General features: G+C 63.0%; 1 protein-coding gene across 1 annotated transcript; it reads left to right on the top strand.

Moving 5' to 3' along the window:
- Positions 1-3,420: 3,420 nt before the first annotated feature.
- On the top strand, positions 3,421-18,679 carry ERICH1 (glutamate rich 1). Its single transcript, XM_036457156.2, has 6 exons — positions 3,421-3,513; positions 5,495-5,626; positions 8,419-8,601; positions 14,577-15,170; positions 16,120-16,311; positions 17,283-18,679. The coding sequence occupies exons 1-6, from the start codon at positions 3,492-3,494 to the stop codon at positions 17,396-17,398; spliced, it is 1,239 nt and encodes a 412-aa protein (XP_036313049.1). The 5' UTR covers positions 3,421-3,491; the 3' UTR covers positions 17,399-18,679.
- The last annotated feature ends 1,137 nt before the right edge of the window (positions 18,680-19,816 follow it).

Below are 19,816 nucleotides of genomic sequence, written 5' to 3'. Positions count from 1 at the left end.
TCACGTGGTTGTTCTTTAGCTTGTCGACGTGACTTCTGCTCGGTAATGAGAGTTCTGAGACATCCCTGTGGCTGCTGGGAGGAGAGAGGGAGATGCCTGGGAGTGAGGACCTGGGGAGATCCCATTTGGAATGCCCGGGCACTCCCAGCTGGTGGCCCTGAAGACGGGAGCCAGCGGGAGCCAGCGGGAGCCAGCGGGAGCGGGCGTTGTTTGTGGAGGGGCTGTGAGGAGGGGACGGGGAGGAGGGCCTGAGTCCCAGGCCCCGCTGGGCAGGTGGTGGGTGGCGCTCCTGGGAGCCCACGGAGCGCAGGGACTGGTGAGTGAGTCCTCCGGACTGCAGCAGGGGTGGGTACAGACACACGGGCAGCGCGGCCAGTGGTGGAGGACAGAGTGGAAGCCGGCTGAGGGGACAGGAGGGAAGCACGTGGGTGCCGAGGTCAGAGGTCCAGAGGCCGGAGGGCCGCTGGGGACTCAGAGGAGAGAAGGCCAGGCTCATAGGCCACCTCGCCGAGGGCAGGGTCCCGCTCGGCTCCCCTCCTCTGCACGGCTGAGGTTTTGACGGTCTCTGTTCTCGTTTAGAGCAGTGGCTCTCCACCGTCCTAATGCCGCGGCCCTTTAACACAGCTCCTCATGTGGTGGTGACCCCAACCATAGCATTATTTCCATGCTACTTCATAACTGTAATATTGCTACTGTTATGAATTGTAATGTGAATAACTGTGCTTTCTGATGGACCCCGATAGCAGTTCTAACCGCTGCTGTAGAACCTAAGACAGGTTTCATGGCTTGATGCTCATTTCTTGGCCTGTGGCACCCCTTTGTTCTCCGCGGGCTCCTGCGCTGCTTCAGCCTGTTGCCGGGGTCGGCGCCGCCCAGGAAGCAGCCCCCCGCCTTGGCTCTGTTGCCCGCGCTCAGCAGTCGAAGGCTCAGGGGCACCCGATGCTCATTTCTTTTTAGCTGAATACTCCACTGTGGCTGTCCCACGGCTCACCCACCGCCTATGGAGAGGACATCTCAGATGCTTCCGAGTTCTGACAATTGTGAGCGACGCTGCTGAGAATTGCTGTGCAGGTCCTGAGTGGACGTGCGTCCTCGCCTCCCGGGGTTTGCTAGGAGGCGTGGGAAGAGTATGCTTCATTTTGGGAGAAACAACCACACTGTCTTGTCAGTGGCTGCACGTTTCCGTTTCCTCCGGCAGTGCGTGCGGTTCCCACGGCCCCTCCTCCTCACCAGCACCAGGCGTGGTCTGTGCCTGGGTTTGGCCTTTCCAACAGGCGTGCGGTGTGGCACATGGTGGCTTTAGTTGGCATTGTATGCCATTCGCCTGATGGCACGCGCTGGAGCTCCCTTCCCTGTGCTTGTTTGCCTCCTGCCTGTCTCCTGTGTCCGTGTAGGTCTTAGCGCTTTTCTTATCATGCCGTTCCTGTTCCATCGCTCATTATCCCAGCTCAACGGGACCAGGTGCTTCACACACAGATCAGCTGTGTATGTGGTGTGTGTTCTGCTGTGTGTTTTTAACCCTCTTTTGATTATATGTGTATGTGGCGTGTGTTCTGTCTTTTTTTTAGATTTTTTTTTTTTATTGATTTGAGAGAGGAAGAGGGAGATGGAAACATCCATGATCAGACAGAATCAGGGATCAGCTGCCTCCTACACGCCCCTCCTCTGGGATCGAGCCTGCAACCCAGGCATGTGCCCTTGACCGGAATGGAACCTGGGACCTTTCCGTTCACAGGCAGACGCTCTATCCACAGAGCCAAACCAGCGAGGGCTGTTCTGTCTTTAAAAGCCCGCCAGCTGCCAACCCACTCCCCGGATCCCAGTAGAGAGGGGTCTATGTGCCATGTATTAAGCTTCTCTCTGGGATTCCCACCAAGCTGGGGCCTCCACCGCTCCAACACCATCACCGTCGCCAAGGCCCCTGACTACCTGCACTGGGCAAGTCCAATTGCCTGGGATCAGGCTTTGCCTCGCCCATCAGCACCCTTAGAGACAAATGGCTCCGGGGCTCAGCTTCAGGCAGCCCCACGGCGGTCCTCGGTGAATCGCTGGCCTGGGGTGGCCAGACCGCACACTGGAGCCATCGGACTCCTCTCTTCTGCCACAGCCCAACACGTCCTCAGCCAGAACCTCTTTGGCTCAGTCTCCAAATGGATCCCAAACCCAGCGATCTCTCCCCACCACTGCCCATGCTGCCGGCCACCGAGGTCTTCCTTACAGCCACGGCCTCCGGGGCTCCGTGCTTCCTCCAACGACATCTGCTCTGGGGACAGCGGCCCCAAGGACTTCTTCCGGATGTCAGATGACTTCACTGTGTCCCAAACAAGTGCCCTTCCACCTTGCCCGCTGGAAAACACAAAGCTAAGCTCTCCCTCGACCTGGAGCCTGACCCCATCCCTCACTCCCTCACCCGCCTGGCCCTGTGCCCTCACTGCTCCCGAACACAACCCTCAGGGCCTGGGACACTGGCTGCCCCTGCTGGGAGCCCGGCTCAGATTCCCTGAGGCTCCCTGATTCCCCACCTGCCCCCCTGAACCCCCCACTGCCCTTTTCCCCCAAGTTCACACCTCCCTTCACACTGTCACCCCATCCCTCGTGGGGGCACCCAGCATGCAGAACAGTGACCGACATCGCTCCAAAATACGTTTCCCAAGACATACTCCGGGGAGGGGGCAAACCCAGGTCCCGGGGTGGGGTGCGGGCGGGAGGAGGCCTTGGTGCGGACGCGGGCGCCGGCTCCTGTGGGACCCCCTTTTCCCAGGCCGCGCGGCAGCCCTCACCCCGCCCCGCCGCCTCCGCCACCACCCCCGCCGCCCCGCTGATCCCGCCCGGGGACCCCTCCGGCCCCGCCGATCCCTCCCGGGGACCCCTCCGGCCCCGCCGATCCCTCCCGGGGACCCCTCCGGCCCCGCTGATCCCGCCCGCGGACCCCTCCGGCCCCGCCGATCCCTGCCGGGGACCCCTCCGGGCCCGCCGCCCCGCCGATCCCTCCCGGGGACCCCTCCGGCCCCGCCGATCCCTCCCGGGGACCCCTCCGGCCCCGCCGATCCCTCCCGGGGACCCCTCCGGCCCCGCCGATCCCTCCCGGGGACCCCTCTGGCCCCGCCGAGGGGCCGCCGCACCGGGAACTCAGTCCGGCTCCTCGGAGTGTGCGCGGAGCCCAGGCGCCCGGAGGCCGCGCCCACATGCTCCCTAGAGCCAACCCGGAGCGGGGGCGCGGCTGATGGGCACCAATAGCGGAGGCCCTGGGCCCGGATAGGGCACGCCTGCTTTGTGGGCGGGTCTTCAGGAGCGGAGGCTCCCGGAGGCCACGCCCACAGACCCACAGACCCCAGAGAGCCAATCCAGAGCCGGGGCGCGGCTGAAGGGCACCAATGGCGGAGAGCCTGGGCCCGGATTGGGCACGCCTGCTGTTGTGGGCGGGTCTGCAGGGGCGGATACGGAAGCAGCGCTGGGAGCTGGGAGGGCGGGTCGGGGGTCGTGGGACCCGCATGGCTGCGGCGCGGAGGCACGGTAGGCGGCGGGGGCGGCGGCGGCGGGGGCGGCGGCGGCGGGGGCGGCGGCGGCGGGGGCGGCGGCGGCGGGGCGGGGGCGGAAGCTCGGGGACCCGCCGCTCGGACAGCACTCGGCCCGGCCTGGTCCACGTCCCCGGACTCCACACCCGGCCGCCGGCGGGGGAGGCTGTCCCGGGACCCGCAGCCTCCCCGGTGTCCGAGGGGCTCCAAGGCCTGCGGGGACCCCAGGGCCCAGCGGGCACCTCCAGGGTGAAGGCCCTGATGGCGGAGGCAGGGCCCGCGGCGGGTGCTCACCTGAGCCCTCTGTGACTGAACTGGAGGTGATGGCGGGGCACACGGTGGTGATGGCTGAGTGACAGGTTTAACCAGCGCCCCAGGCAGGGCCCTCACCATGCCCTGTGACCTCCGTCACCCTGGAGAAGGGAGGCTCCGGTACCCAGCGGCGCTGAGCCCTGAGCCTGACCCCTCTGCAGAAGTTTAAGGTCGCATGCAGCCTTATGGCCTCACAGCCCGATGGCCTCACAGCCCGATGGCCCCACAGCCCGATGGCCTCACAGGCTGATGGCCTCACAGCCTGATGGCCTCACAGCCTGATGGCCCCACAGCCCGATGGCCTCACAGCCCGATGGCCCCACAGCCCGATGGCCCCACAGCCCGATGGCCTCACAGGCTGATGGCCTCACAGCCTGATGGCCCCACAGCCCGATGGCCCCACAGCCCGATGGCCTCACAGGCCCGATGGCCCCACAGCCCGATGGCCCCACAGCCCGATGGCCCCACAGGCCGATGGCCCCACAGCCCGATGGCCCCACAGCCCGATGGCCCCACAGCCTGATGGCCCCACAGCCCGATGGCCCCGCAGCCCGATGGCCCCGCAGCCCGATGGCCCCGCAGCCCGATGGCCCCACAGCCCGATGGCCCCACAGCCCGATGGCCCCACAGGTGTGGCCGCTCCAGCCACTGCCTCCTGCGGTTACAAAGATGGCTCCTTGGGATGGCAGCTGTGAGGTTCTCTCTCAGCGGTGGTCAAGATGTTTACCACCTCGGGGAGTTTGTGGTTGGAACAGATTCAGCACTTGGTCTTGGGCGAAGCATGAAAGCCAGAGGCGCCCTGTCTTCCGTTTCACCGCTCTGTGGCCTGGGATGGCTGACAGTTGGGGGGGGGGGGTGGTTGGCGGCGGAGAGGGCGGTGGCTGCACCTGCCCTGCCTGCCCTGAGGCGGAGGACACGGCCGCGTGGGCACTTACAGAGGGAACTCGGGAAGTGGACACACGGAGCTCATTCCCTGGTCCACGCAGGAGCTGCGGCCGCCGCGGCCCCAGCGGCTTCGGCTGGGGCGGTCCGGCGGTTCCCTCGGGGGCGGGGGGCGGGGGGCGGGGGCGGGCTGCATCTCCAGAGCAGTCCGTTTGCTTGAGGCAAAGGACAGCTCCGCTCTGGGCCCTCGCTCAGGGGATGCCGTGGGTTCCCAGGAGGATGGTGCACTGCTGGGGCTGACGGGAGGGAGGACGGGAGGACGGGGGACCTCGCAGCAGGGCTCCTTGAGCAGGAAGCACAGTTGTTTGAAATGTGCTTTCCCGCTGGGCGGTAACCGAGGTAAACCCCAAGGGCCCACATCCCAGGTGTGCCTCGGTGGCTTCCTCCAGCCTGGACAGTGGGCAGCCCCCCCCCCCCCCCCGTGCTGGCGCTCGGGGGGATTGGGGGGGGAGCTGAAGCCTCCCTACACCTCCATCCTGGGTGGGGAGGGGTGCTGGGACCCTGCCATTAGGGGGAGCTGCCTGGCTGGCCTGGCGCTCCTGCTGCGTTTTGTGGGAGCCCCGCTCCCTGCTCGCACAGTGCTAGCTGGGGTCCTGGGGGGACAGGCACCTTTCTTTCTGGTATTAATATTAGAATATGTTTTTTTTAAATAAACTATAGGCAATTTAAATAGAACTGCTTTAAGTAATTCTCTTTTTTGTTTTTGTTAATTGGTTGCATTTCAGTGTTTGTTGAAAAAGTGCTGAAGAGACTTTTTCCTCAGGATCCACGTGGCCGAGGAAAGGGGGCGCCTCTGCCTGCAGCCTCCGAAACCCCTCCCCAGAAGGAGAGATGGCGGCGCGTCCCCCCGCTGGCAGGTGAGGGCTCGTGGGTCACGGGGAGTCCCAGACGCACACCTGGCTCCTCCACGGCCGCCTGTCTGCAAGCTGGTCGGATGGACAGGACCGCCGGCCAGCCTCGTGGGAGGGACGGGGGCTGGCGACTGGGTCCTCACCCTTCAAAGAAAGTGCCGTTGGGGGCTGCACCGTGTCCTGGAAGCTCACACGACATGCACACGGAGGGACAGCTGTCTGCACCCCGAGGAGAAGCCCACGCCTGCTCTCAGCCTCCCTCGGGGACAGCGAGGAGCTCGGTTCTCAGTCACACGTCCGAGGGGAGCCTCGGGGCCCCTGAGGCTGGGGTTGGGGTTGGACGCTCAGATCTGGAACACGGCCGGACGGAGAGCTTGCTGGACGTGCCCCGCCACGGAGGGACGGTCTCAGGAGGAATGCTTCAGGCCACGCTTTCTCTGAAGAGGCCGCATTCACTCTGAAGTGTCGGAGCTGTGCGGACCAGGGGGAGCCGGGAGCTCCGCCCTGAGGGGCTTGTCAGCCGCCGAGCACAGAGCAGAAGGCGGTCACTGTCCCGGGAGGATGGCAGTCCTCCCGCAGCCAGGTCGGCGGGCACACAGGCAGCTGGTCCTGGCAGAGGGTTTCCTTCCTTCGTGCTGATGACAGCGTGAGCCACAGCTTAAGGACATGGCACAGGAGCATGACAGGCGGCCGAGGAGACCCCCGTGGCTCCTCAGCATCAGCACGGCTCCCTCCGCTGGCCCCGCAAGCCCACGGAGGGGGCACTGGGCGGGTCCTGCGTCAGGTTGTCAGGAACCTGCTGACCGTGTTAGAACCGCGGGCAAGCACTCAGCCTGGCTAAGGCGAAAATCGCCACAGACCGTCCCGGAAGAGCCGTGGGAGTCCATGGAAGGTGACGGGTGTGCACCAGGGCTCCGGCGGGCACACCTGAGCGATTTTACCTGACCTTGAAGTTCAGGGGGCGGGAACAGGCGTGTTCAAGGTTACTCATGACATCATCGTTCCCAGGAGGAGGAGAGCAGCAGCTTGTCCCGGGGAAGGCGCCCGTGCTGCAGGAAGGGGCAGCGCCAGGGGACCCCAGGAGGGGCAGCAGCAGGGGAGATGCTGGCCAGGGGTCCGGGAGGGGGGGATGGTGTGTGGTGTTGGCACATATACGGGTCGCCTGAGGAACAAACGCAGGAGGACGTGACCGAGGAGCTGCCTCACGGAGGGGAATGTGGCTCCGCACGTCCTGTGTTTACCTAGCGCCATGTGGTTGTAGCGCCTATCCTATCTAATAAAGAGGAATATGCAAATTGACCATCACGCCCTAACAAGATGGCTGTGCCCACAGCAGAGGCAGGGATCCCATAACACAAGATGGCTGGGCCCACCGTGAAGGCTGAGTTCCCATAAAGAGCCTTACCGAGCAATCAGCAGGGACTGAGGCTGCCTGGTGCTGGGCCAGGGACGGGGACTGCGCCCCCACCTGGTGGGGCTTGACAGGGGACCTGAGGCTGCTCCTCCCCACCCAGCAGAGCTTGATGGGACCTCAGGCCCACCTCCTGCCCCAGTGCCAGGACAGGTGACCCAAGGCTGCTCCCCCGACCCTGGGGGTTTGACAGGAGTGGGGCCGACCAGGTCTGGATCTAGCCCAATGGGGGAGGAGCTGGCCAGGTCTGGTCTCACACAATTTCGAGGCGCACATGGGTGGGTAGGGACTTGACACTGGTTCCTGTGGTGCGCCCCAGACTCTGACAGCAGGAAGGTTTTCATATGCATTTTACCTGTTTTCTTTCATCTTTGACAATCCTATTATAGAGAAAGGGCAGATAGCAATATTAAAATATTCCCTCTAATTCCCTTTTAATGTGCACGGATTCCGTGCACCAGGTCACTGGTTAGTATATAATAAATAGAATCCTCTAAAGATGTGTTCATTTTACAAAGCTTAAGGGATTTCACCACCCACACACCTCACTGAGAGGATACCGCTGTGTTTAACAGAAACAGAAAGGAACCTAGCGAGGAGGTACGGGACACTGGAGCAAACAGCGAGGCCGGGAGAATGTTAGGAATGTTTTTTGTGTTTGGCGAGATTTGGAAGCCTCTGTGAGCAGAGCCTTGTGGCCTGGGGCCCAGGGGGACCGGAGTCAGGGTTGAAGGGCATGGATGGGCCAAGTCTGTTTTGAAGAAGTGGTGTTAGAAGAAGTTTAAGTTTTAAAAATTTGGCTCTCCAAAGAAATTTCAGTCGTTGTACTGTTTATATTTGGCTCTGTTGACTAATGAGTTTGCCGACCACTGCTCTAGTATTATTATATTTAAAATATATTTTTTTCTTGAAAAAAAAAAGACTATTTTAAATCACTTTTGAATGAAATTTTATATACATATATTATACAAGTGTATGACCTATGTTTTATAATAAAAGGTGCGCTGATCCCATGTGTCTGCGTGTGTGTCTGTGTGTACACACACATGCACATGCACTGTGTATATGGATTGTTAGCGTTCATGGAGAGGAAGGTCCAGAAGATTATGCCACCAAAATGTTGAGACCCTCGTGACAAGGCTGGGTGTGCTCTGTGGGGAATTTTCTGCTCGTTAGTGAGTTCTGTCTGTGTCATCAGAGCCCAGAGCGGACATGAGTGGCCTGAGGTGACTGTGAATGATGGCTGAGCGGCCTGGCAATGTGGGCAGTGCGTGGGGGCCGCGCTGAGCGGGTGGAGCTCACTGCCGGCTCCCGGGACCGGTTTGGGGCTCAGTGTGATGACCCCGCGTGGCTGCCTGGCCCCTGATGTGCCCGTTTCCTCCTGCAGGTGGCGGCACTGGGACCCCGCCTGGCCGGCGGCTCTACACGGTGGCCTTGCCTCCTGAGGGCTACGTTCCTGCCCCTGCCCAGCCCGAGCCGGAGCCGGAGCCGGAGCCGGAGCCGGAGCCGGAGCCGGAGGTGCCCAGCTGCACGGATTCCGAGGGCTCCTCCGGCTGCCAGGACGCGGCAGGTGAGAGCATGCTTTCCCGGTGACCCGGTGCTGTGCCCATCCTCAGGCCGGAGCCTGTCCCCGCACAGCCACGCGGTGGGCGGCGAGGGTGTGACCGCGGGAGGAGGCCTCCTGCTAAGGGCATCTCCGTGTCTCTCGCGCGTCTTGGCTTCCTGTAACTTTCCCTGCTTCCGGACCTGGCCAGCGCTGTGCTCGTGGGAGCCGCTTGATTGCACCTCCCTTGTGGGGAAATGGAGTTACTCTCTCCTCTCGGTCTTGGCTCTCTGCTCTCCGGTCACAGCTGCTGCCCCGGGGTTTCTGCCTGAAAAGCAAAGGTAGCTTTTCCTCAGAGTCATCACTCCAGACTTCCTGTGTGTGGAGGAATGTGTGTTTTCAAATAAAATCAGACCCAGCTTGTTTTCACCAGGTGTAAGCCGGAAGCTGTGCTCAGACCTCAATTAACTGGAGTGTTTAAAAATGTGGCTTTCTAGCTCATTGATCTCCCTGACTTCCCAATTAAAGGCTCAGAAACCACAAACCCGAAAGTGGAGTTGCCAGGGAGTAATAGATTCATCTTCTTTAGGTGAATTCCTTTAGATGAAAACCTTTAGGATACAATTACTAGACAAATAGCTGATACCCACAGCATGGTACTGTCTTTGTGAGGATCGATGGCTTTGCGAGTAGGCCTTGTGCAGTCTCCGTGAGACTCGGCTGCGGCCGAGGGCAGGTGTGCGGGGCCGGGCTGAGGCCGGGGGCTGTCCCAGACCGCTCCACCTCCCGGCCCGCTCCAAGGCTGAGCTAGATGACAGGAGACAGGACAATGGCAGTGCCAGCCGTGTGCTCTGACCCTACCGGCCATCACGCTTCCTGTCCAGGGGCCGGCTGGCCTGGTGCCTCCTCCTCCGGGAAGGCAGCTGGGGTGGGCCTGCCGCCGGCTTCTGCTCTGACGGAGGGCAGTAGAGCAGACGGTTTCTCTAAGATGTAAAGAAAGGGGAACTGAGCGCCATCTATTCTGTTTCAGTTGCCATAGTAACCTGGCAGAGTCGGTGGTAACTTTTGACTGCACCATTATTACAAGTTACATTTTTATAAGCTGCTTGTGAGGCACAACCTTCTGTGAATTGATTTCTTCCTGTGCTGCCGGGTGCGTGGGGCCGTCAGCACGATTGGGGGGTGCCTTCTCTCCTGGGGAGCCACCGGTTCGGGGCCACAGCAGGTGCAGACACGTCCTGGGGGTCATTTTTCTAAAAGGAAAAGAAGCTTTTCTCCTAACAGAAGTGTTTTTGTTTTGTTTTTTTAATATATTTTATTGATTTTTGTACAGAGAGGAAGGGAGAGGGATAGAGAGTTAGAAACATCAATGAGAGAGAGTCATCGATCAGCTGCCTCTTGCACAGCCCCTACTGGGGATGTGCCCGCAACCAAGGTACATGCCCTTGACCGGAATCGAACCCGGGACCTTTCAGTCCCCAAGCCGATGCTCTATCCATTGAGCCAAACCGGTTTTGGCAGAAGTGTTAGTTTTGAAGAGTCTCGTTTTATAGACTATGACAAGATGGAACACGTGCGCAGGGGCCCACAGCCCGAGGCGGCTCCGGCCCTGCACACGCCGCCCGTGCGTGTCGCACACGGTGCACCCCCCACGCGTGTGGCACACAGACAGAGATTGCGGTGGTGCCGTCCCTGCCCGTCGCTCTCAGTGCTGTGCAGGTTCCCTCTCGGTTCACGGAGACGTGCTGATAGCACTTTCTAAAACAGCCGAACCCATTTTATGAAGCCAGCTTGTTAATAACTGCCCCCCTCTCTCCTTCCCCCTCCCCCCCCCCAGCTGAAAGCACCCAGAGTTTTCTGAGGAGCCTCGGGGAGTGCCTGTGCGGCACTGTGCGGTCCCAGGCGGGTCTGGGTGGGAAGCTGAGCCCCACACGCAGGCAGCGCTGGCAGCCTCCTTGAGGCTGTTGCTGGGCTTTCGGGCACACGAGCAAGTGTGCCCCCGGAGGCGGTGCGAGGAAGTGCGCGTTCCCGCGGGGCTCCCCCACCCATGCTCATGTGTTAGCTGAAGGCCGGGCAGCAGGCCTCTGCCATGTGCCGGGAGGAGTGCCCAGGAGGGAGCTGTTCTACGCCTGTGAGCCTCGGACAGGTCTCACTGGGCACCCCACACTGGTGACGGCCAGAGGCCCAGCAAACAGGGTGGACACAGAGGGGCGGGTGGGAAGTGGTGCCTGCACGTTCCCGGGCGATGAGCTCCTTTCCCTGAAATAGAACAGACTGGGGAGGCACGGCTCCCCGTGGGCTGGCAGAGGCGGGGATCCCACAGCACAAGATGGCTGCGCCCACAGCGGAGGCCTGGTTCCCTAACAAGCCTTAGCGAGCAGGCAGCAGGGGCTGAGGCTGAGGGGCGCTGGGCCAGGGCAGGGATCTGAGGCTGTGCCCCCACCAGGTGCGGCTTGACAGCACCTCAGACTGGGGGGCCTCAGGCTGCACTCCCCGCCCAGCAGGGCTTGACAGGGAACCTCAGGCTGCACCCCCCACCCCTCACCCCCGTCCTGGCGCCAGGCTGGGGTACCTCAGGCCGCGTCCCCCGCCCTGGTGCTGGGCCAGGTGACGGGTCGGGCCGGCTGGGTCTGAATCTCACGATTTCGAGGCACACGTTGGTTGCTGAGGACTTGACTCTGGTTCCCGTGACGTGCCTCAGACTTGCCCCAGAATCTGACAGGAGGAAGGTTTTCATATACATTTTACTAATTTTCTTTCATCTCTGACAATTCAATTATAGAGAAAGGGCAAATAGCAATATTAGATTATTTAATTAATTCCCTTTTAATGTGCACAAATTTTGTGCACCACAACACTAGTATTCTGTGATAATAAAAGCACAAGGTGCTAAGTAGCTGGGCCTTCCCGACGATCTTCCGGACGGAGCCGAGCCCCCTGCACAGTAATTAATAAGTGATGAGACAAGAGTGAGCTGCTGCGAATACTCAGACTGTCAGCCTCCATGTGATTTGCACTAAAAGCTAAATTACATCCTGGTCCCGAAGTGAAGCCACAGGCCCATCCCCGCGCCCAGTGTCCGGCCTCTCCTGCTCTGGCCGGTACAGCTGCAGGCTTTCGGAGCCACTAGGAAAGAGCATCCGCTTTTGAAAGGCAGCATCTGTCCAGCCCGATGGGTTGGCTCAGTGGCTAGTGCACCGCCTGCAGATGGAAGGGTCCCAGGTTGGATTCCGGTCAAGGGCACATGCCCTTGATATCCCCAGGGTGGAGCCTGCAGGAGGCAGCCGACCAATGACTCTGTCTCATCACTGATGTTTCTATAATATCTCCCTCTCCCTTCCTCTCTGACATCAATAAAAAATAAATTAAAAAAAAATAAGGTGAAGTCTCCATTCCAAGCTTGGTCAGGCGTCCCTGCCCGCAGGCGCCATTGCAGGAGCCACTCAGCAGGTTCAGGCTGGCCCCGCTCGCCCTCCTCCCACTCCTGTGCCTCCAGGTGGAGTCCCATTTCGGAGGGCAAACCCAGCACACCGTCCTTCCCTGACTGGGCTCCTGGCCACGCCGGCCACCGCTCTGCCCCGGCTCTGCTCGCCTGCCTTCCTGGGCCTGCACTGGCTGCTGTCGATGGCTGTGGGGCCGGGCTGTAGGGCCGGGCTGTGGGCGCTCCGGGCTGTGGGCCGGGCTGTGGGCTGTGGGGCCGGGCTGGGGCCCCGGGCTGTGGGCCGGGCTGTGGGCCGGGCTGTGGGCTGTGGGGCCGGGCTGTGGGCCGGGCTGTGGGCTGTGGGGCCGGGCTGTGGGCCGGGCTGTGGGCTGTGGGGCCGGGCTGTGGGCCGGGCTGTGGGCCGGGCTGTGGGCGCTCCGGGCTGTGGGCGCTCCGGGCTGTGGGCCCCGGGCTGTGGGCCCCGGGCTGTGGGCCCCGGGCTATGGGCCGGGCTGTGGGGCCGGGCTGTGGGCCGGGCTGTGGGGCCGGGCTGTGGGGCCGGGCTGTGGGCCCTGGGCTGTGGGGCCGGGCTATGGGCCGGGCTGTGGGGCCGGGCTGTGGGCCGGGCTGTGGGGCCGGGCTGTGGGGCCGGGCTGTGGGGCCGGGCTATGGGCCGGGCTGTGGGGCCGGGCTGTGGGGCCGGGCTGTGGGCCCTGGGCTGTGGGGCCGGGCTATGGGCCGGGCTGTGGGGCCGGGCTGTGGGCCGGGCTGTGGGGCCGGGCTGTGGGCCGGGCTGTGGGCCGGGCTGTGGCCCCGGGCTGTGGGCCCCGGGTTGTGGGCGCTCCGGGCTATGGGCCGGGCTGTGGGCTGTGGGCTGTGGGCCCCGGGCTGTGGGGCCGGGCTGTGGGCCGGGCTGTGGGCCCCGGGCTGTGGGCCGGGCTGGCCCGCTGAGTGCCTGTGACAGTGCGTTGGGACCAGACACGCTGAGCTGTGGGAAGGCAGTGGCTTGTTCACACCTGGTGTCGCCATAGTTAACACGTGGTTTAGGTCCAGGTGGATGTCAGTGCCGCCTCCTCCTGGGCCCGGAGCCCTGGAGGCCGAGGAGGGTCACGGGCACGATAGCCTTGGTGTTGGGTCCGGAATGAATAGAACCGTTTCCTTCAGATGCTCCGCTCGGGCCGACGTGACCGTGCAGCTGCGGGGCGGCTATTTCGGGGCTGTTTCCACTACAGCCTCATCGGACGTGGGAGCCAGGCAGCAGCAGAGACTGACAAGCAGCGGCTATTTTTACAGTGAGCACGTGTGAGAGAAAGGTGTGTTTGGGGATGGCAGCTTTTCAGAATGAGTGAGCCGCTCAGTTATAAATAGCCAGGCCTCCGCTCCGAGTAAGCTTCCTGTCGCCTTGCTCGTGGCGGCGGGTCCGAGGCAGGTGACAGGCGGGAGGCGGGGTGTGGGTGGTGGCAGCGCAGCCGCCTGTGCTCCGGCCGGAGGGGAGGAGGGCCGGGCAGGGGGGAGGAGCCGGTGTCTGAGGGCAGGGCCCCTGAGGGCAGAAACCATAGGAACAAAGATTCCAGGTCCCCCCTGGAGGCTGGGTGTCCCCTCCGATGTCCAGGCTCAGCATCCAGGTTGAGCAGGCTGTCCCCGTCCCTCCCACTCAGCACCTGAGGGCACGTGGGGACAGCGCCCGCTGCCGGCCATGGCAGGGACCTTCCTCTGAAGTCTGCTGGAACCTGCTGGCAGGGTTTGGGAGACCCTGGGCAGGGCCTGTGCTTTGCTCCGAAGGGTGAGGGTGTGGCTGCACCCGGCTGTCCCCAGCCCCAGCCCCAGCCCCATCCATCAGGCCGGTCACAGCCGGGTCCCAGCGGAGCAGTTGCAGCAACGCAGCTCCAGGGGGCGGGCTGGAGGGCCCAGGCCCCGGGCAGGAGCCAGGGTGCAGCAGGTGCTCAGCCCCCTTCAGCGGCTGAGGCAGAGCGACCCAGTCATGGTACACCGTCGTCATCCATGTGGGGGTGGCCGTGGGAATGCGTTTTACTCCCAATAGAACTGCAGCAGCTACATCCTGAAAGCACCTGCACAGCATGGTTGTGTCAGCTGTGTGATAGCCCTCCAGCCCGAGGCCTGTGGGGTGAAGAAGGAAACTTCATTCAGTGCCAAACAGCTCAGAGGTGACTCAGACGGCTGGGAGCGGCCCGGCCAGGCCCTGTCCGGCACGGCCTGCTCTGCCGCGCTCCCTGAGACTCCTCTCATCTCCCGTCTCCCCGTGTCATCACCGGGGACCCAGCCGGGACTCGGCCGGGACGGGGAGCTGCGCTCCGGCCGGAGGAGCTGAGCCCGCAGCCCTCCGAGCAGCTGTCTGTCCCTCCTTGCAGGTCTGATGGGCCTCTTTCTAAGAACGAGCCGGCTGTTAATTACTTCACTGTAGTCTCAGGCTCCTGGGGAGTATAATCAGTTGAGATACAGTTGAGAATTAAATGTTTTTAATTCCTGTTCTAAAATGACAAGGTCCTAAGGGAAATGTGTTTAACATGCTTGTTGTGGTTCATCATGCAGAAAAGTGTTGTCTTGAACTTGTGTTTTATAGATCAGGAGCCTCCCGATCAGCCGAAGAGAAGGAGGATTCGGAAGCATAAATCAAAGAAAAGAGCCGGCCGTCCCAGCGGCCTTCCTGCGGAGGAGGCGCAGTCAGAGGAACAGCGGGGTCTCCGAGAGGAAAGACCCCAGCCCCAGGGCGCAGACGGCCCCGCCATCAGCAAAAACAAGAAGAGGAAGCTGAAGAAGAAGCAGCAGGTGAAAAGGAAGCGAGCAGCCGGCCTGCTGACCAAAGCCGCCGGCCTCAGCTTCCTGTACATGCCCGGTGGGGGCGACTCGGAGCCCGGGGACTCCAGCGAGGGGGCCGGCGGGGGCGACTCCGACGCCGAGGACCCAGGGGGCGCCGGGGACAAGGAGGACCGGGGGGACAGCATGGACGCCCAGCAGGACCGGGGGGACAGCGTGGACGCCCAGCAGGACCGGGGGGACAGCGTGGACGCCCAGCAGGACCGGGGGGACAGTGTGGACGCCCAGCAGGACTGGGAAGGCAGCGTGGATGCCCAGCAGGACCGGGAAGGCTCCAACGCCCAGGCAGAGGGTGTCCTGGATTTTTTGAAGTCGACACAGGAAATGTATTTTTATGATGGTACGTTTTTCCCCGCTTTTCTTTTTAATAATGGCATCTACTTGTTTGGACAAGTAATCAAAGATAGTATAATATCTAAAGGCTTACAATACAAAATGACCAATATCCAAAATAGCCGTTAGTTTTGAGGCAGAAATGAGAACACTGAGGTTCTTCTCACCAGGACCCGAACAACACTTAGCTTACTCCGCACGGCGGGAGGCACGGCCGCGGCCCGGCTCCCAGCACCGGCTCCCGGCGCGCGCCCCTCGGTCCGTGTTGGAATATGTTGGAATCGGCTCTATTTCTAAAACAAAAAAAAAAGTGCAATATGCCCGACATTATCAGGCAGGGAATTTTAATTAAAGTAGCTATAGTCAAGATGTTCAAAAACAGGGGAAGTTGGAGAATGTCACCAGTTAATTTGAATCTATTAAGATCTTGAAATGGAAATCCTAGATCTGAAAAATGTAACAACAAATTAAAAACTCAAACATGAGCTTAGACAGCAGATTAGACTCAGCATAAAAGACGGCAGCTGGCAGGCGGGCCCAGCAGAGCGACGAGGAGGGAGGGCAGGGGGGAGGGGGCGGGGGGGAGCGGGGAGAGGTGCGGGCGGGGCTGGGCGCTGGACAGGGCTCGGATGACACTGGGAGTGTTCGGAGCTCCTGAAGGCCTTGGCGCCCAGCTCTCCGCGCGCCCTGATGCAGACGGGTCTGCGGCCCTGGCGGGGGTGGCGGTGACGAGAGGACACGCCGTCCTCGGGCGGCCCAGGTGTCCTTGCTGCTCCCAGAGGCCTGGCCGTCTGCAGGGCGTGTCCTGTCCCGGGTCCGGGTCCCGCGGCGCCCGGAATGGAGGCTGCTCCCTGCGCCCCGGAGCGGCACCCAGCCCCCGGGCCTTTCTCCCCGCGCGGCCTCCCCACTTGGCCTCCCCGTTCTCCAGTCTCTTCTCCGGCCTCCTCTCCCTGTAGCTGTCTCCAGGGGCGCGGACCCCGCCTTCCTGGAGGCCTCGGAGGCGCTGCTGAGGGGCCTGGCCGCGGGCAGCGTGCCCCCCTCCGACCTGCGGGCCCTGGGCTACATGAAGGCACTGCTGCTGCTACAGGACCGGGGAGCACTGCAGGGTGCCCTGCAGGCGTTCCAGGAGCACTGCGCCCTGCCACCAGGTACGCCCCACCCCTCTGCGTCCCGCCCCAGGTACGTCCCACCGCGGTCACCCCCCTGCACCCCGCCCCAGGTACACCTCACCGCGGTCACCCCCCTGCACCCCGCCCCAGGTACACCTCACTGAGGGTCACCCCACTGCACCCCGCCCCAGGTACGCCCCACCGCGGTCACCCCACTGCACCCCGCCCCAGGTACGCCCCACTGAGGGTCACCCCCTGCACCCTGCCCCAGGTACACCCCACCGCGGTCACCCCCTGCACCCCGCCCCAGGTACACCTCACCGCGGTCACCCCCCTGCACCCTGCCCCAGGTACACCCCACCGCAGTCACCCTCCTGCACCCCGCCCCAGGTACACCTCACCGCGGTCACCCCACTGCACCCCGCCCCAGGTACACCTCACCGCCCCAGGTACACCTCACCGCCCCAGGTACACCTCACCGCCCCAGGTACACCTCACCACAGTCACCCCACTGCACCCCGCCCCAGGTACACCTCACCGCCCCAGGTACACCTCACCGCCCCAGGTACACCTCACCACAGTCACCCCACTGCACCCTGCCCCAGGTACACCTCACCACAGTCACCCCACTGCACCCTGCCCCAGGTACACCTCACCACAGTCACCCCACTGCACCCCGCCCCAGGTACACCTCACCGCGGCACCCCCCTGCGCCCTGCCCCAGGGATGCCCCACAGGCAGTCACCCCCCTGCGCCCTGCCCCAGGGAAGCCCCACAGGCAGTCACCCCATGGGTCAGGAGTCAGGACGTGGCGCTGAGTGGCCTTTGAGGGGTGTCCAGCATGTCTGCGTCTCCAGACCTGGAGCTGTGGGCTCCGAGGGCCGTTTCCTCCGTTAAATGGAGTGAAAGCTCCTTTCTTCTCCTGTTCCGTCCACTCTGCCCGTGGCTGCTGCCCATGGGGGACGGTGTCCGGTGCTTCCTGCTGAGCGGTTCTGCCCTGTTCTCTGCAGACCAAGCCCGAGTGGTGTCCGCCTTCTTCAGTTACTGGCTCTCCCACATCCTTCCCGAGAGCCCGGAGAGCCAGCCCGGAGCAGCGCCCGAGAGCTGGCCGAGCCAGGAAGCCTGACCGGAGAGGCGGCTGAGCTCGCGCCGACACGGACCACGGCCCGCGGCCTGCAGGCCGGTCCTGCACGGAGCTTACTGCGCGCCCCCGTCCGCCGGCGCCTGAGGCCCCTGCAGGCGGGCCGAGGGGAGGCTGCCGAATCCGGAACCGCCCCGGTGCTGCGGCAGTTTAACTGCTCTGTGCGGGGAGGGAGCCGTCTGTTTTTATAATAAAGTGTGAGGTTACCTTGTCCTAGAAGTCCGTCTGGAGGATGCTGTGGATGCTGTGCATGCTAGGATGCTGCGGTGCAGGCAGTGTGATCCGGTTTCATCTGCTTCTCCGCACCGGGGCGAAGTGTGGACAGCAGGGTCACCCCCTGCACCCTGCCCCAGGTACACCTCACCTGGGGGGCGGGCGCTAGCGGTGCTTCCCGGCCAGAGGCCCGTCCCCCTGTGGTGCCACGCTCCGGGGGCCTGGCTCCATCCTGAAAATGCTGGGAGCACTGCGCATGCCACCAGGTTCGCGCCCCGACAGGGCTGGGGTCGCCCGTGGGGTCAGGAGTCAGGCGTAGCAGTGACCGGACATTGCCTTCCACGGGTCCACGTCTGACCCACTGAAGTCCACACTCACGGGGCCACGTGAGGGACCAGCGTCACTTTTCCTCCACGTTTCTCAGCCCCGACGGCAGGCTGTGGGCTGCTGACTCTGCGCCTCACGTATGTCCTCCGCTTCGCTCCACGCACCACGCTGGCAGCCTGGTCCTGCCTCTGGGCTCATGGCTGCTCTCTCCTGGCTTTACTGTTCATGTTTATCCTTTGAACAGCTTCGTCAGGGTGTAACTGCTATTAAAAGCCGTTCGATGGCTAGGACTTCATGAGATGACATATCTGAACACCCACAAAGCCAGCAATCGGCAAGCAAGCACTCGGCCCTGCACTCTCCTTCCTGCTTGTGGGGCAGACAGTGCAGAGGGCAGGTCCGCTCACACCTCCGCCCGGAGCCCGAAGCCCGAGGGGAGGCGTGTCCCCGCACTCGGCCTCTGGCTGCACCTACATCTCCTTGTGGCTTTTCCTGCGGGGCCACGGGACTGGGACTCGGTGTTCCCCCACAGCCGCAGCCTGGCTCAGCGCGGAGACCCCGGCGCTGGGGGAGGGCAGGCTGCCCCCGGCCTCCGAGGCCACCGCAGCTGTTCTGCAGGGCGAGGTGGGCGGGGCCTGTTTTCTGGAACAAGGTGGCTCCGCACAGGGGCGCCCTCCCCCCAGGGCTCGGGGCCCAGCCCTGCGCCTCAGCCACAGGCCTCCCCTGAGGTGTTCCCACGGCCAGTGTGGAGGGCGGGGATGGGCGGGGAGGGGACAGGGATGGGGTGAGACAGGAGAGGCCGCTGTGCTGGGGTGGGAACGGAGGAGCTGCCGGAGGGAGGCCCCCAGGCTGAGCCGGAGGAGGGGAGGGCTCTCCCGATGGAATTCAAACCAGCTCGGACTGTATGGTTACATTCCATTCAGGTCAGAGGAACAGAGGGGCCGGTTAGGGGTGCCTGGGGCACAGCTCTTCACCTCCCCAGAGCGGTGACCACTGTGAAACAGCCGCTTTGCCTCAGTTTCCTCCGGGATTCTACTTACAGGGGATTTCCTTTTTTTAATTTGAAAATACTGGCCTCTCAATACTTTATATGTAACCACCAAAGGGCTTTCTAAGCAGCTGATGGTTTTCATACAGGCTGTGCCTTTGGGCATTCTTACTTACAGACCGGTTTCTGCCAGCCCCAGCGGGCAGGTCCCCAGGACAAGGCTGCGGCAGGGGCAGCAGGGGAGCGGGGTGGAGAGGGGGAGTGTCAGCGGGAGCCCACCGGCCCGAGAGGAGGGCCCGGGCCTCCGCTGAGTCTTAGGGAACCCCTTCCCTCAATCTGTCCAGTCTTCACATCGCGGGGAGTTCAGCCCCTTTCCACAGACCCGGGCGGGCGGACGGGGCTTCCAGCACTCACTGGGGACGGAGAGGAGGGGCCGATAAGGAGACGGGCGAGCGGACCCTGCCTTCGGCCTGCACAGGATCGGAATGCTGCTGATCCGGGGTTGTGAACAGCAGGCACTCCCTGCGGCAGAGGTTTCAGCAGCCACTGCACTCCTTTCAACTGGAGCCGTCTCCCCTCCCCAGACCAAACATCCCTCCCTGAGAGGAAGGAAGGAAAGGCTCCTGGCGGGCACAATGGGCCGGGCGGCCGGATGTCACCGAGTTCAGAGGCTGGGCACGCCGCGCTGTGGGGCGCTGGTGGCGGCCGGGGGAGCTGCTGCTGGGCCTGTGAGTGTGTCCTCCGCCTGCCTCTCTGCCCGGCTTCTGCTTGGCTGCTTTGGAAGCAACGCGATCTGTTTCCAGGGGCAGAGTCGAGTTTCGGTAACGATGCCTCCGCAGTGCCGGCGGCCAGCAGCGCTCGGCTCCCCGCGGCTC

Source organism: Pipistrellus kuhlii, unplaced genomic scaffold, assembly GCF_014108245.1.
Source record: "Pipistrellus kuhlii isolate mPipKuh1 unplaced genomic scaffold, mPipKuh1.p scaffold_m20_p_3, whole genome shotgun sequence".
Lineage (NCBI taxonomy): Eukaryota > Metazoa > Chordata > Mammalia > Chiroptera > Vespertilionidae > Pipistrellus > Pipistrellus kuhlii.
Note: the sequence above shows the minus strand (reverse complement) of the source record. Positions and strands in the feature narration are given on the sequence as shown.

Bases quoted from the DNA above. Each gene is read 5' to 3' on its own strand.
- ERICH1 (XM_036457156.2), top strand. From the start codon at position 3,492: ATGGCTGCGGCGCGGAGGCACG. The intron at 8,602-14,576 runs GTGAGAGCATGC...TGTGTTTTATAG, and splicing joins CGGCTGCCAGGACGCGGCAG to ATCAGGAGCCTCCCGATCAG. The intron at 15,171-16,119 runs GTACGTTTTTCC...CTCTCCCTGTAG, and splicing joins GGAAATGTATTTTTATGATG to CTGTCTCCAGGGGCGCGGAC.